Source organism: Rattus norvegicus, chromosome 20 (genome assembly GCF_036323735.1).
Source record: "Rattus norvegicus strain BN/NHsdMcwi chromosome 20, GRCr8, whole genome shotgun sequence".
NCBI lineage: Eukaryota > Metazoa > Chordata > Mammalia > Rodentia > Muridae > Rattus > Rattus norvegicus.
The window spans coordinates 13,641,769-13,658,095 of NC_086038.1; the positions used below are offsets into that span (position 1 = coordinate 13,641,769).

At 54.5% G+C, this 16,327-nt stretch overlaps 2 protein-coding genes across 5 annotated transcripts in view; one reads left to right on the top strand and one right to left on the bottom strand.

Annotated features, from left to right (window-relative positions):
* The window catches only part of Rsph14 (radial spoke head 14 homolog), a 76,111-nt gene that overhangs the window by 15,062 nt on the left and 44,722 nt on the right, over positions 1-16,327 (top strand). The gene's annotated exons all lie outside the window — the stretch shown is intronic.
* Positions 1,085-16,327, bottom strand: part of Gnaz (G protein subunit alpha z) — a 50,764-nt gene continuing 35,521 nt past the window's right edge. The window contains exon 4 of one of the 2 annotated variants that reach the window (XM_008772867.3): positions 1,085-3,043. In XM_008772867.3, the coding sequence (XP_008771089.1) occupies positions 2,699-3,043 (345 nt within the window). In that variant the 3' untranslated portion in view covers positions 1,085-2,698. The remainder of the gene's footprint in view (positions 3,044-16,327) is intronic. The other variant, NM_013189.2, reaches the window with a different exon arrangement.

Genomic DNA, 16,327 nt, shown 5'->3' on the forward strand with positions numbered 1-16,327 from the left:
GATCATGAGAAAAGGTGCCCACGGGGATCCCGGGTCAGGTCTCCTCTGGTCCCTGCGCACACAAAGGGAGGCAGAATCTTTTCCTGTCAGCTGTGTATTTTTAGGTTAAAGATGCGCACAGTGCAGTTGCTCTTCTCCCTCACAGTTGTATTAAAAGCACAGAATAAGTCTCAATGACTTACAGCTGAACGTTTATCTCCTTAAGGAAAAGCCCCGCCCCCTCGGGCTCTTGCCATTCGGTGACATGCGAACACGTGAGAGATACTCCCACGTGGGTGGGAGGGCGGAAAGTGGACCAGAGACCCAGGTGTGGGTCTCTGCTTTTGTGTGGATGTCTGCTGCTCTGCAGGGATGTCTGGAGTTGTTCTTGGAGAGAGTGATTTCAGGGTCATCCCGTGCTCTTTCTGGGTTCCTGCCCCGTTCTGGTGCAGTGCAAAGGGTGGGGATCCAGGCACCCTACTCCTGGGTCCCTCAGGAAGAACAGTGCGTTTTCCTGACTTGAGGGAATCCCTCATTGCTTGATTCCTGACCTCGATCTTAGACCCCTTCCTCAACTTCCTAGACTGTAAGGTGGCCACCGTGGGCCATCGGCAGAGACACGTTTTATTTTCGTAATTGTAAGGTGTCTGACTGCACCTGAAGGAGGCCCTTGTCGGGCCTATCTCCTTGGCTTCTGTCAGCACACTGATGTAATCACCCCAGTGTCTCTAAACACCAAAGCCAGATAGGTGGCAGTCTAGGATCTGCCGACTCACACCACGGGAGAATTATCTGTGGAGTAAGGAGTCCTGAGGTTACAAACTGGACCAGTGCTGGGCGGGGCCTTGGGTACAGCAGAAGGGGGCCAGCATTGCCATCTTCTGCAACCTTTTATCACCCGAGGACACAGGGGCCGGGCAGGCCTCTTCTGTTTTGTACGCATTTATTCTTGCTTGACGTTCAACCCCAAATGACTTTACCTGTGTATAAATGTTGGCATGGGAGGGAAGGGGAGGGGCTTCACCGTGGAAGGCGTCTCTAGCGGCCCTCTAGACATCACTGAGCTCAGCCATACACGAGCCACACACAGCACACGGGGACAGAGTTTGGCTCCGTTCAGGGTATTTTATTTCTTAAAGTAGACAATCTTCATGTTTTATACGGTTCCCCAGCTCTTCTCCCTCTGTTAAACATCCCAGCTCCTTGGCTGCGGGTCTGCACATTGACCTCGGACACACGGGTAGCAAACAAAGGGTCGAGAGAGATTTGGCCAGGGATCCAGTGGTTGCCATTCCCTCGGTAGCTGGGCTTTGCATTTATACACAGCCAAGGCTCTTTCAAGACCAGCGTCTGTGGGCCCTGGGGCTAGAAGGGCCGGAGTGCACAGTCCCAGCAGGGCCTCCTTCAGGCCACAAGTCTAGCTGTGCCTTCACAGGAGTCTGAGCAGCTCCCAGCCCGTGTCAGGCGTGGAGTGTGTGGGGACCGAGGAGTGCCATCTCTTGCCCGCCTCCCCCCCTTCCTTCATTTTGGCAAAGCCATAGATAATTTACACTTTAAATACCAGGACATTTAGCTATTGTTCATTCGCTCCTAGGTAAAGAACCTTCTTTAAATACATCACATTTTATTTAAAGCAGAAAAGGGCACCAAGAACAAGAGAACATTGCAGAGGCTTATATACATAATATGTCCCATGAGGCTGGTGTGGGACACTTGCCCCAGGATTCTTTGGAGCCGAGGAGCAGAATCGTCCAGGTGACAACTTCTATACTCAGCAAACCAGACACAGAAGGGGACGCCCGAAATGAAATGTGTTCCGAAAACCCGCATTTAAAAAAGAATATCCGATCACATCTGAAATTGTCTGTATTTTTTCCCCCTCCGTGAGACATAATATTTGGCCGAAAATAAAAATTAAAAAAAAAAAAAAAGAAGGGTGCCAGAGAAGAAAAACCAGGTTTCCATTTATAAAACATCAGACCAGTAGAAGAAGAGCTGGAAACCCAGCTGGCCTAGTTTGAAATAAACAGTGCCACTCCTCAGCCTGTGTTAGGTTTTTTGCTGCACACTTTTTAGGTTTTTGTAAAAGCCACTGGTAGTCAGAGGTCTGGTGAGAACAGTCACTTATTTCCTCTGGTCCTAGGTACAGGACAAATGTGGCACAGAGTGGCTGAGACGGGAAGGTACAGTCCCTGCCCCGGCCCTCCCTCCTGGTCAGTGGTGGTCCCCAGTCCAGAGCTCAGGTGGTGAGCTGGCCTTCTCCCAGGCAATGGGCACAGCTGGCCGGCCCTGGCCCCAGCCCCGCCGGCCCCTCCTCGGCAGTCAAACGTGGACCCTCCCTCCCGTGCAGAGCGGGGGCCGACTCAGAGTGGATGGGGGGTGGGGGGGCAAGATGGCCTCAGAATGAAATTGTGACAGCAGCTTCTGAAAATTTCAGGAAACCTTGACCGCCGGAGAGCGTTGCCGTCTCCAGACGTGCGTGCGCGTGTGCGTGTGCGTGTGCGTGTGTCTGTGTGTCTACCTACCTAGCAATCTATCCAAATATATTTATGTTTGCAGAGACGTGGGGCCAAGGAGGCGAGAGAGGCTGGGGGTGGGGACACACTCTTCAAGCCACTCCCCCCGTTTCCTGCCCCTGGGTCGGGCCTCTCCAGCATGAGGTGTGGGGTGTGACACCCCGTGGGTTTTCACCGCAGGCAAGCAGGCTGCGCCCGGCTCCTCAGCAAAGGCCAATGTACTTGAGATTGTTCTGTATGATGACATCTGTCACTGCGTCGAAGACAAACTGGATGTTACTGGTGTCGGTGGCACAGGTAAAGTGCGAGTAGATCTCCTTGGTCTCCTTGTTTCGGTTTAGGTCCTCGAACTGACGCTGGATGTAGACCGCGGCTTCCTCGTACGTGTTCTGACCCTTGTACTCGGGGAAGCAGACGCTGAGCGGGATACGCCGAATCTTCTCCGACAGGAGGTCCTTCTTGTTCAGGAAGAGGATGAGGGAGGTGTTGATGAACCAGTTGTTGTTGCAGATGGAGTCAAAAAGACGCAGGCTCTCCGCCATTCGGCTCTGTGGTTGTGAGAAGGAATGTGATGCTGTTAGTCTCAGAGAGAGAGAAGGAGGGAGGGAGGGAGGGAGGAGGGGGAGAGGAAGAGACGGAGGGTGGAGAGGAGGGTTGAGGAAGAAGGGAGAGAGAAGGAGGGAGAGAGAGGGAGAGAGGCAGAGAGAAGGGGAGAGAGAGAGGAAAGGACAGGATAGTAGCAACAGCCCACCCAGTGCTAGCCCCCAAGATAGCATCCTGCTCCTGACAGGGATCCTCCCTCATTTAGGTCAAATCAGCGTTCCTCATATCCCCCCCCCCCCCATCAGTTGACAGTCTACTTCACCCTGGGTATCTAAGGGTTTCTTGCCTCTTCTGTACCCTTCTTCTGGACAATGCTACTCAATGGCCTCAATATATGGTATGAGGGCTGAGGCAGTGCCCAGGCCAGTTGGCTTGCACCCTGGGGAATGCAGGACCCTCTACGCTCACTCTGATGTATTTCAAACAGCGCTACTCATGGCCCTGTCCACACCCACGCTTAGAAGCTCGTCTCCCCTGGGCACCTCTTTCCTTCAATGTGAGCTTCAACTATTCCCCCCAAGTTTCACGGGGTCCTCTGAAACCTTCATTCTGCCACACGGCGTGGCAGAGGGGCAGCCTGTGTTTCTGCAGCCTGGAATAGCTGCTTCTCACTGCCCGGTGGCTTCAAGGGCTCACATGCTGTGGGCATCTGGCTATGGTGGCTGAACAGGCAGGCAGGTTTGCACATAAAGACTGAGGGTGACATCCTAGGAAAGAGGTGCGACCCAGTGATGGAGTGCGACCCCTGGTCCCTTCCATTCCTTGCCTCTCTTCTTTTTTGAGGACATGTAATGTGCGTAGTGACATTGGGTATTAAGGAGCACACCTGCCTCCCAAGGAAAAGGACAAATCCAATTTCTGAAACAAGTAGATATCCATACCTGCGATCACTGCTGTGGGGGCTGCCCAGCACTTTGAGATAAAGCGAAGAAGCCAAGTTCCTGGATGTGCCCGAGACCAGTTTTATATCGTCACTAACCGAGATACTGGCCATTGAGTAAAGCTGGCACTGACAAGCTGGACACAGGCATTAGAAGTGCCACCAACAGATACCGTGACAGATGATGGCTGAGAGCGAATGCTTCTGCCTGTGCAAACCTCATGCCTTCCCGTCTCCTTCCGGAGAAACTGAGGCGTGGAGAGGTAGGAAATGTGTTCCGGGTCCTTCACGGGAGCTGTGGGCTTGTAGCACCTGTGCAAAGGAGTGGTCTGGAAGCTCCAGACTCTGTGTTCTCTGAGGCACAGGCTTTGGCCGTGTCTCTGCTGGAGGTGGAAGCAGATGCTGGGGGTGGGGGGAGGGCGGGCAGAGGTACCTGTTATTATCACGAGACCTGGCTACCCGGAATGCTATGTTTTGCACATCCAGTGTTTAGAGTTGATACAATCAATAAAGAATGGTAAAGCCTCTGGAAAGTGAGGCCTTGGCTGGCACGGTGTAAATTGGCCTTTCCGCTGAGAAACAGGAAGGAGGGTCCCGAGCTCTGCAGTCCATGAGGGGAACTGCCCCCCCCCCTTTGCAGTGGAACCAGACCTGGGTGTGATGTTCCCCAAGTGAGATCGGTGGGTGGGGGTCTAGGGATGTCACGTTCCCCGGGGGAGGGTGATCAGCTCCAACGGATTCCTGGAAACTGCGGTGTAAAGACGACCGTGGGAACGGAGCTGTCACTTCTCGTAGAAATGATGTCATAATTGGGGCTTTTGCTTCTGACTCCAGATTCTGTATCAGATATGCCCATTAGCATATATTCCTCAATTCATTGAGCAGGCTTGCGGGGGTATGTCCTGAGTGCATGGGCCATGTCTCTCGTGCTAGATGGAGGTCTCAAGAGCTTCGAACCTTGGCAGGGACCCTGGAATCTGTCTAGGGGGAGACGGCGGGAGGGGGGGCTCCCCTGGCCCGTAAAGGGGATAAGGAAGCACAGGGTAGGGGTGCTGGTTCCCTTAGCTCCAAGAGGTCCCTTGTGAAGATGGCAGAGGGGGTTCTTGGGCCCAGACCAGCCCAGCTTAGAGGAAGGGCATGGCTTTCTAAAGGTGCTGTAACAGCGCGGTTGCCGGCCGAGAGTCAGTCCTCTTAGGACAGTGCTGATGGGAGGAGTTCAGCTGCAGAGACCTCTAAGGGTAGTAGCAGGTAAGGCTTAAGGACTACCTACTACTGGTGGTAACTGTCTCATCCCCGAGACTGCCTCACCCCCTTCCTTGTCTTAAGCTGTCTGTGTGCACTATGGACTCCCTTCCACGCCAGCTGCCTGGACCACTTCCCCGCTGGTGCCTCTCACACTCTGGGGACCCTGCATGACTAAGTCTTTGCATTGCTGACTCAGGCGATCATGGAAGCCAGGCATCTAGCTCACAGGGTGGCAGACAGCACAAGTGGTGGGAGCAGGTAGCTGGGAAGCCCGGGACCTTCCTTTATTATCCCAGGCTCTGCCATAGTTTCAAGCTCAGGTTTCCCGAGGACCTTCTCTGTGGTCTGGAGGACTGCAGAATCACACTGGTCATCACTTAGCAGTCTCCTGGGAGGTGACGTGCCTCAAATAACATTTGTCCCCATGGTCCCATCCCCTGGGACCCGTCCAGTAGGATTCAGAAAAGCCTGCTGTGGCACTGGCTGTGCATTTGGCTTGTTGGCTCATGGGGACTTGGGGCTTTGGAGTGAAGGCAGTCCCAGAGTTAGTCACTTCCTTCTGTCCTCCAGAGGGATTCCTGACGCTGGGCGTGTTATCCCCCCTGTGAGCACTGAAGCCCAGTAAAGTGGATACGCACACCTGCCCTGGGAGCCAATCAAGGGTTGGTTAGAAGGCACAGCATGGCCAGAGTAGCTTCCCTCACGTGGCCTCTCAATTCGAGGACCCAGCACGAGAGGTGGGTACTATTGTCCTGCCTGAATCTGTCTGGAGACAGTCTGTGGCTCTGTGGCTGAGGCGGGACAAAGCACCACAGGCAATCACAATCTGGACCTTGCCCCAGTGAGGCTGACCAAAGGATCTGGTGGCCAGGGAGGGGTCTTGCGCTTGGCCCCAAAAGAGCAATCTCAGAGGTGATGGTGGGAGCCCTGCCTTGTCTCCTGACTTGGCCCACACTGAGCCTCCTGTGCTTGGGCCCAGACTCGTAGTTGGAGTGACACTCTTGGAGCCTCATGTGCACAGTACCCTCATGGTACCACCATGGTGGAAATGCTGCGGTCAGCAGTTGCCAGGAGGCCAGCCAGGGACTAACCACTAGGCTAGCCAAAGGGTCCCCTCACTGTGAGAATAATATCTTCTAGGAACCCGGGGTTCATCCGAACATTCATTTATAAAAATAACACAGAGCAGATGATTCCCACAGAAGCCCGGGCAATGTGGGAAGTTTGCTGCTTGGCGGGGGAGGGGAGCGGGGGGGGGCAGTGATTCCTAACATGTCAGCCACAGTGAGGCTAGGTAACAGCCCCCCAGGGTGGGTTCCAGCCTTTCCTCGGACATTTCTGAAATGTTTAGACGGCTCGGTATATATCCAATGCCGCGTAGCTGCCCCCACCCCAGGTGCTTGCCTGCGCTTGGATTTCTTACACCGGGGGGTGGGGGAGTTTATGGTATATTCCTAAGGAGCTTCAAACATGTTGACCTGAGAATTTGGGGGGGTATTCAGTGCCCCCCGAAAAGCTTCTAGGTGCCAGCACCTATGGTAGTCAAACCAGGACTGAATCCTGGAGTGATTCTCTGAGGCGGCCGGCAGTCAGGGTGAGCTTGTGTTGGGTTGGCCATTTGGTTTCCTTTCTGCACACCTAGTGACACACAAAGGCAGGTGTCCCTAGTTAAGCATTCAAGCTCTGGACCCGTTTTAAAAAATCCCCTTTCTGCGGTCTCTCTATGTCCTGACCAAGCTGCTCAGGACAGTGTCTGGACCTTTGTGATGGGTATTTGGTCTCCTGCCTCTAAGTTCTAAACGTCCCCATAACTCACTTGGATTCCACTGTCCCCACATGGGCCAGCCCTACCACTCAGAACACCACCCTGTCTCTTGCTTGTCACTTGGGGCAAGAGGTTGCTGTGCCTGTGCCTCACAGCCCTCGTCTATGCCAGCAGGTTGAGCCCAGCCGCTCCCAAAGATGAGAATTCTCTTTTTCACCATCCAAGTGTGTGTACACACATAGCCCGGTGGTCACGTGGGACCCAAGTCTTTCACCTACATCAGAGGCCTTAGGTCTCTACCTGGTACACGGCCAGACACCTCACCACCCAGGCCCCAATGCTGGGCTTGCAGTGACCCCCTCCTCCCTTCTGTACGGAAGAATAGCTTTACCGTCAACGCCATGACGTTCATAGGATGAGCAGCCATGGCTTACGTCAGGTACCTGGAATTCAGGTTTCCTCTTAGAACCGGAAAGATGCTCCAGTCCTTGAAAGGCAGGATGGCCGGTTTGAGACCAGCCTGGACTACCTAGGCCAGACTCTGTTTAATGAAGAATAAAAGGCTTCAAACCCCAAACCACCCATTGAATAAGGCCTCACCTGAAAGAACAGCAAAGCTAGTTTGACCCCCCTGACCTAAGGTGCGGCTTCTCCTCTGGCGGTCCCTGAGTGAAGTAACGAAGTAGCTAGCTGCTTGGGAATGACCCATGGCTTCTCCTCCAGGACCCACACCCATGCAGTGAATCTCTGCCTTAGAAGCCATCAGTCAATCACGCCTACCCGGAGAGTGGTTGCAGTATAGGTCTTTTCTTCCTGGGGATGTTCTCCCCATCAGGAGTCCCAACAACCCTTCTTGGGGACCCAGGACACGCCAGATTCCTTTGGCTTCTAACTACACCAGCGTGTAGATAGTCCTGATAGTCCTTTAGACACTGGTCCGGTCTAATCCCTTCCCCACCCTTCCCCCAGTTTGTGCACACACTCCTGCAGCAGGTGCCGCTAGTTCACATAATTTAGGGTCACAGTAGCCTCGGGAAGCCATGTTTACGCATCCGATCCTGTGGAATGCATGATTGTTATTATTAAGTAGGAACTTTACCACGTTTCGAGGCCAGGTGAGGCCTCCCCTTCTGCGCCGTGGAATCTGGCTGCTGCTGGCTGTGGGGTGAGCTAAGGAGCTAGGGAAGGTGATACCCGGACCCATCTTGTCTCCCTGATCCACCCACAAGGCCCAGGGCCAAAGCTTAAAGTCTTGCCCAGTTGGAGGCCTCAAATCAAAGGCAGGCAAGGCCGAGGTTTCTGTCCTCTGTTGGTACCGATGTGAACCCTGGGTATAACTGATCTGGAAACCCCAGCTCTGGCAGCAGCAGTTCCTCACCATGGACTCCTTCCCCGCCCTGCCCCTTGCTCTCCAAACACTGGGAGGTACCTTCTAGGTGGTGGGAAGGATAGGCAGGATGAAATGGCAACTATGAGGAGGGGCAAAAATCCTCTTCTGCCAATTACCAGGAACATTTACCCACGTCTAAGATAGCACATGTAACTGTACCCCCAAAACAGAGTGACTGAGGCTGAAGTTTAGCCCCTGGACCCAGGCTCAGGTAACTGTTAGCAGCTGGGATTCCAGCCAACAGCGGGGGTGGGGTGGGGAGGCATGGGGTCGGGTGGAGGCTTAGAGGTGTAAGATCCTTGCCCAAACCTATATCCCCAGGGTCAACGAGTTAGAGGCAGAAGCCGGTTCTGTGTGGTGACACAGGATCCCAGGTAGAAAGGAGACAGTGCTGACAAGAACTAGAAGAGGACCCGTGTGGGAGGAGGCTTAGACCAGCATGGCCTCCTTATGAAAGGGGAAGATGGTACAGAGGCCTTTTAGCCAGACCTGGAACATGCTGCTTTAATGTAGAGCCAAGGTCAGCAGCACAGAACTCCAGGGGCCGGGTCATGTCCTCATCGCACCTGGCCACGACGCTCTGACCCCGGGTGCCTGTCACAGTAACGTCTTACAGAGCCATCCAGGGGACTGAGCAGAAAAAGGAAGCTGGTTCAGTGATCCCTGTCAGCGTCGGGCATTAACATTTGCTCCTGAGGGATTTTCTTTCCCTCCCTGGTACTAAAAGCGGCCTGTGCAGATCTGGGGACTCCACAAGTGTGTACTCAGTCCCATGACTCAAGTCCTCCCCTAACAAGACGCACGTGCTTCGGGAGCCTGATCTTACACCTCCAGACCCCTCTGCGAGGCTCCTATCCTAGCCATTCTGGCTGCAGCGTGTTCCCACCCGACACGCGTGCCCACCCAACACGTGTACTCGGTGTCTTCTCTTTCCTGGGAACCCCACCCCACACCTCGAGCCTCGAGCCCGTAATCTTCAGAGGTGTCTTTCAGTCCCACGTGATTCTACCCGGCCCTACCACATCTCAGTAACTCCCCCTCGGTCTGGACTGCAGGCCTCCTGCCCTCGGCGTCAACCGTCGTGGGCAACCTAGCCACATATCCTGTCTAGTGGTTTGGATGCGAAATGGTTCCTGCAGCCTCAGGTGTCTGGACATTTGGTCCCCGGAAGGTGGTGCGGTTTGAGGGGGTTATTGAAGAATTAAAATTTCAAGAAGTTAGGACGTGCCTGAGAAGGTGTTAGGGATAGGACCTGCCGGACCTGCTATCAGCCCCAAGGACACTGACCATCCGTAGCCACCCCCTCCCCTTCCTCCACTCCCCAGAAGTGTGTCATCCCCCTGAGTGAGATAAGCCACCCTACCCGCGCTGCCGAGCTGCTAGAGAGCACGTACACCTTGCTGATGTAATTTCATGCCGAAAGTAACTGTGCACCATTTGAATTGACCAATCATGTGTAACTGCGCGAATGCCCCAACCTCCCCTATATAAACCCCTGAGTTTGGGAGCTCGTGGTCGATTCCTCTGTCTCCTGTGTGGGATACGTATCGACCCGGGATCTCGCTAATAAAGCTACCTCTTGCTGTTACATCAAGACGGCTACTCGTGATTCCTGGGGGCACTCCACCCCGCGATCGGAGCGAGAGACGCGGCTCCCCGTTTAGGGGTTCGCTCTTTCATTATCAAGCTGCATGTGATGGAGCCTCAGTGGAGGAAGTGGATCTTGAGGGGTGCCCCACCCCACTGCCTCTTTACACCTTGCTTCCTGGGTGTGGATGCAATGCGACCAGCCAGCCTCTGGCTCCGGGAGACCTTTCCCTGCTTGCTTGCCACCTCTTTTCTGTCACGGCCCCATCACGAGAGACTATGTCCCTTGGGAACTATAAGCCAAAATAAACCCTCTCTCCCTCGAGTTGCTTTCGGCAGAACTTTACGGGCACAGGAAAAGAAACTAAGGCACCGCCAGGGTCTGCCGTGCTCTGTGATCAGAGGCCTCTGGTCTGGACAGGACAAGGTTAGATCTGAAGTAGCACAGTGCTGCTGGGACCTGGGACCATTTTGAGGTTGGGTACTGAAAAGCTTCTGTTGGGCATGACTCTGCTCTCTTCCTGGAGGAAAGCACCTGTTCATGCTACCTAAGTACTCTTGTGGTTCACCTCACGGCCACTACCAGACGGCTTTGAGCCTCTGTTATGTTGCTTCTCACATTCCAGAACACACAGCTCTCGCCTCAGTGAAACAAACTACTCGTCCCGGATCCACCAGTGATCCGGATAGGACTGTGTTTCCGAGAAGCTGGTCGTAGACTGGGAACTGAGTGAGGTGTCCTTCACCTCCTCTGAGCCCTATCTCCAGGCCCCATGACACTAATGACATCAGGCCTGCCAGCCAGGCCCCTGACACTTTCCGGGGTGCCAGGGTCTCCTTTCACTGACAGACTAGACTGAGTCCAGTGCACGCCACTCCCTTGCCGCTGGAGATCCGTGGCTGCACTTCCTATCTGGGAGCTGGCTGTCTCTGCCACCGTCTCCTACTTGAGAGCCAAGGGGGAGGTTGCTATCTATGCTGTGGTGTCCTCGAGGGGCTTAGATGCACGAGGGGTGAGGGAGGTGAGAAACCCTGAGGGGGGCGTCTGGTGAAACCTAAGCAGGCATCATGGCACTGCTTCCTAGCAGTAGGAACAAGCTGGGGAGACAGCAGTCACCTACCTAAGGGGCCAGATGCTTGGTTCTCCCAAGACAGTGCCAGCTACTGGCTGCTGGCTTCCCCATTCTATCCTTGCCTTCTCAATGACGTGGCTACCTGTGCCTGGATGGAGTGCCGGCTAAGACAAGGCAGGTATGCCTCTGGCCCTGCCACCCACAGGGAAGCTCTCAGGTACTCTGGCTACACCAGGCATCTTCGAGTGTGTGGTAGCCCCCTGGGTCTTTCTCAGCACTGAACCGCCGCCGGAAGGTGGTAACAGCAGCTGTCGCACAGGGCCAGCTGCCCCTCCCTCTGTTCGGTTTAGCACCCAGACTCTCAGTAGACAGATTGCTGTTTCCATGACAACCGAAGAGGACGCCTCCACCCTCCATCTCACACAGCCATAAAGACCAAAGACAGGAGGAAGCCGCACACCTCAGCCCAATATATCTACCTGGGGGCAGTAGCAGCGGGCCTTTGGGAGTTGGGGGACCTGGTTCTCCTTTGGTGACGATCTCTCGGCTTGCTCTGGCCTGACAGCCAGTAGGCAATTAAGACAGAAGGTTTCTCTGGTGACATGCTCCTCACAGGAGCATCCACCGGCGGGGAGGCCACTTTCCCATTCACCTCAGAAAAGTCATGATCGGAGAAGGGTCATGACGGAGACCCTTGAAGCATTTCTATTTTATGGATTCAACCTCTGCCCAGCCCACCACCAGGGGTCCCACACAGACTGGATCGCCTTCAGGGCTTGGTCAGGGATATTGGCCTCGGGGGAACTGGGATGGATCTGGAGACAGAGGAGATAACTGGGGACTTATTTCCAGCGCAATCCGGTTAGCGTTCTCTCCTCCTTCCTGCAAACTTCACTGCTGCTTCGACAGCCTGGAGAATTGGATTAGGGAGGCTCATGATTCCATGAGCCCTGCGGCCCTGGAGCCTGTGTGTAGGAAGGAGCCGGGCAGTGCAGGGGCAAGGGGCGGACGGAAGCTAAGGAGGCTGTTCCTCGGAATGCTCTCCCTCAGGGTGGTCACCTCCACAACGGTTCCCACACCTCACCTGCTCACCAAACCTGGACCTGGCTGTTAGTTCGGTGGTGCTCAGGGCCCTGAAGCAGATGGCACCTCCTGGCCTACCGTTCCGGCTCCGAGGGCCTGCTCGCAGCCCGTGTTCCGATCTTGCCTGCCCACCACTTGGCTCTGCACGCTACCCCTATTTTCGTCCCTGGGATCTGCCACAGCTTTCTCAACCAGAGACCCCGCCTACCCTTAAATCTCGGGTCCCTCCCATTCAGTTCCATGTCCCTTTCATGTGAGCCTTTCTACTCAGCTCTCACTTTCAGGGCTCTGAGTGGTATATGGGGAGGAGGCCAGAAGACTGGCTGTCAGCCCCTGCTTGAGGGACAGACAAGGGCAAGAAGCAAACTCAACTTGAGAGAATCGGGTCCTTCAGAGGGTGAAGAAGACGCATACTTACCAGCTGTCCAGAAAGACCGGAAACAGATGTTGAGCGTGACTAGCTAGGCAGCACGCTGACTCAGGCATGTCTGGGATGGGGCAGCCGCGTGGCCAGGACACCCTGGGTCTCTGGGATAGCAGCAGATGCTCTGATGGGGACCCACCTCCCTGTGTGTGCCTTGGGAGCATCGTCCAGAGGCTTCCAACTCTGGTCAACACACTTCCCGCCTCAACTGTGTGCACGCTTCACCTGAAGGCCTTTCGCCATAGTGCCTTCCCGCACATTGCTCCTCCCCTGGTGGCTGGCTGGGTCACCGACTCCCACCTCTAAAGTTTCTACAGGCCCTCTCAGTGCCATAATGCTTTTGGCACCGTTTACGTCATATTTTAGTCAGCGTTCATTATCTGCCCATGAGTTCCTGACTAACTGTCTTGGGACCCGCTCTCCTTGACTTGGGACAGACATCAGACAGGGCCAGACGGCCTTTGGAGTAGCAACTGTGTTTCAGGTAGTGGTGGGAAGGAAGGTAGGGTAGGGTAAGAGGAAGCTTGGGTGCTTGGCTGCCCACCCTGTGCCCCAACCCTCGGACCTGGACTACAGATGACCGGGGTTGCATTGGGAGGACTACAAAATTTTCTATGAGGGTATCTATGTTGTGGTTTGGGACGTGACAGGTACCCAAATGAGGCTCTGACAAGGGGGGCTGGGACTTCCCTTCTGTAGCGCCTCGCTTCCCAGTGACGGGTGGTCTGCATCTTGTGCCGGATGCTCAGAGGCTTGGTCTGGTAAGAGACTAGGAAGGTGGAACCGTCTGATCCCACATCTTGGCACGGGGAGTCTTGGGTCTGCACGTGTGAATTAGCACTCTCTGGTCAGTCCCCTGGGCTCTGTGTACAGATGCGCAAGGCCCAGCTGTGTGTCTGCGCTCCTCTCGATGGGTGTCCTGCCCATCCTGCCTGTAAGGCTGCATAGCACTAGACCCACAGAGGCCATCTCATTCTAGTGGCACAGAAGGGTTAGCAGCGAGGGTGGCTACAACTTGTAAAGTCAGGAGTTCTGGATTTCTAATGTTCACTGGCCTCCTTTTCCCGGGGTCTATTCTCACCCTGTCCCCTTTACTGTCACCTTCTCTCAGATGCTGCCCCTCCTCAACCAGGGCCCGTCAGCTGCCATCTAGGCAGGACGGGGAGGCAGACCTACTTTGCAGAGTACCTCGGGAGCGGCCCACCGCTGGCCAGCGGCAAATGAGCTTTCTCTGGGTTGGAGGTTGGGGCAGGGAGTGTAATCTAACAAGTCCAAAAGACAACCCTGGCTGAGCCACGTCCCTCCGAGTGCCCAGCGAAAAGTGTGATGTTCATAGAAACAGGATACACCAGGCCTGCCACTTCAAACAGCAAAAGCTGTTTAAACAAGATAAGAGGCGGTGCGTAAGGCTACACCTCAGGCTCCAGTAACGCGGGACGACTTTGTTGTGAGCCTGCCAGAGAAAGCAGGAACAACTTCCTGTCTCACAGAGCCGGTGAGTCTCTGGCCACCTCCTCCTGTTTACCTGTCCAGTGTGGAAGGGGCCGGGTGACCCTAAGTGTTGGTGATAGAAGCTGCCTCTCGAACCTGCCTAGCCCCTGGGTAGTAGGCAGCAAAGGGCCCTCACTGGGACCTATAGGTTGGGAGGCCCCTGATTTTGCAACCAGGGAAATCTGGGCTTGGAACTCAAGTTTTCTCATCTGTGGAGTGGGGGGGGGCACCTCTTGCTGGGCTAGGGGCTCACAGGCTGCACTAGCAGTGCCTTGGTGTACGACCCAGAGCGGGCTCTGTGCCCTCTGCTCACGGCTACTGTCCTTCTGCACGGAAAGTCTGGAGTCCAAGATGTTCTACGGGAATTGTCCCAGATGCCCAGGAGTTGGATGAGGGGTATGGGGGAGCAGAGTTGTACTGCTAGATCAGCCTGGACCTGGGCCATCCAGATAGACAGAGACAGCTGGTCACATGACACACTAGGATGGCTAATTACAGCCCTACCAGCCCTCAGGCCCCAGTGTTAGCTAGAGAGAGGTACCTACGGCACCTGTTTTTGTTTTTGTTTGTTTGTTTGTTTGTTTTTTTAAACTTAACTGATAGAGCTCTGTAGGGGCATGAGTATAACCATCAGACCCTACCCTGCCCAGCCAGGGCCTCTTTGCAGTGGGCCCAACACCAGATAAGTCACCTGTCTTGCCTTTTGCTTTGTAATGGATCTCAGAAGCAATGACAGACAAGTTCTCAGGGCTTGGTGATTCTGTTTTAACAGATGCTGGTTCAAGTCCCAGGGGAGACAGAACCCCAGAATATGACATGGGCATTGGGCAACATATATATATATATATATATATATACACACACACACACACACACACACACACACACACATACCCAGAAGTTGTGACTTAGGAACATTCTAACACTCTTAGGTCTGGAACAGAAACCCCCACAAGATGCTAGGTGCATTTACTCCAAGAGGAAGAAGTTGGCGCACCATGTTCTCTTCTGCTGTCCATGCGGGCGGGCCAGAAGCATTGGGGGTGTGGGATGTGGGTGAGGGTGGGGTGGAAGTCAGGCTGTAGCTCCTGTTCCAGTTCACAGGGGGTCTCCTACCCAGCAGGAAGGCACTCTCCCTTCCACAGCCCTCCAGGTCTCCACTTTGCTTCTGTGTTAAATCTTGCTGGTGGGGGGATGTGAGACCCCTGCTGCCAGTCACTAACAAGGAGGTAACAGACGGCAGGAAGCATGTATTGTATATACTGGGGATTGTCAATACAGAGGTAGGCCTGTGAAGAAAATTCGAGCCCAAAGCTCCTCCTTTGTTCGCCAGGGGATACCTGGGGCTTCACGTCACCTAGACTGTCCAGCAGGTGCCTGCTTAGTAGCAGGGCCACCCTCCCCCACCCCCACAAGCGCCAATGCTCATGAAATCCTTCGCAGCAGGACTGGGCTATTCCTTTGAGGAACCAGAGAAACTGGGGCTGAAGAGAGGAACCAGTGGGGAACATCTACTTATGGCCTATAAGGATGGATTTCAGCAAGGCTCATCCTTCGCAAGAAAAAGAAAGAGTACTTAGGTCATTACTGCCCTCCCCTGACGTCACCTGCAGGACTGGGGGTGGGGCAGGGGGTGGGGGTTGCTGTAGCAAGCTTAGCTCTGTCTAAACTCTAGGTGACAGAGCTTCTTTGGGAAAAAATGTACACGTGGGTACGTTACATGACTTACTCTCTGGGCTTCTGGTAATACCAGAACAGGGGCCTGGAGCCCGGGACCTCTCTGCTCCTGACTCCATTGCTCTATGTGATGAGGTGAAGGCTGTCTCCTGCCCTGACCGCAGCAGCTGCCCAGCTCCGAGGGACAGGGAGTTGGTAGGAGACCCCCAGCTTTAAAACTGTGTCTTTGGGGGAAATGTCAGCGCTCACATCAGGATGTAAGTACCCAGGACAAAGCTTCCTGCCTTCCTTCCCTTGCTCTAGAAGAGGAAACGACGTCCACATTCTTGGCCAATGATTTGGTCGGCACACGGGCAGGCAGGGCAGCCAGGTCGTGTAGGAATTCTGATGCATGGTGGTCACCTGCAGCTGTTTACAGCAGCAGGGCCATACCCATCGTAGCCACAGACCAAGGACTCCTGGCCTGTCTGTCCTGTTTTCCCTCTGGGCCTCAGAAGTTCTTGGGCCAGCGCTAAAGACTCTGCTTTAAGGCCATGCCATGTTTATATTGCAGATGGCCACCTTCTGGAATGTTCTAAGAACCACCAAGTACGTCATGAGCAGCAGTTAAAAAA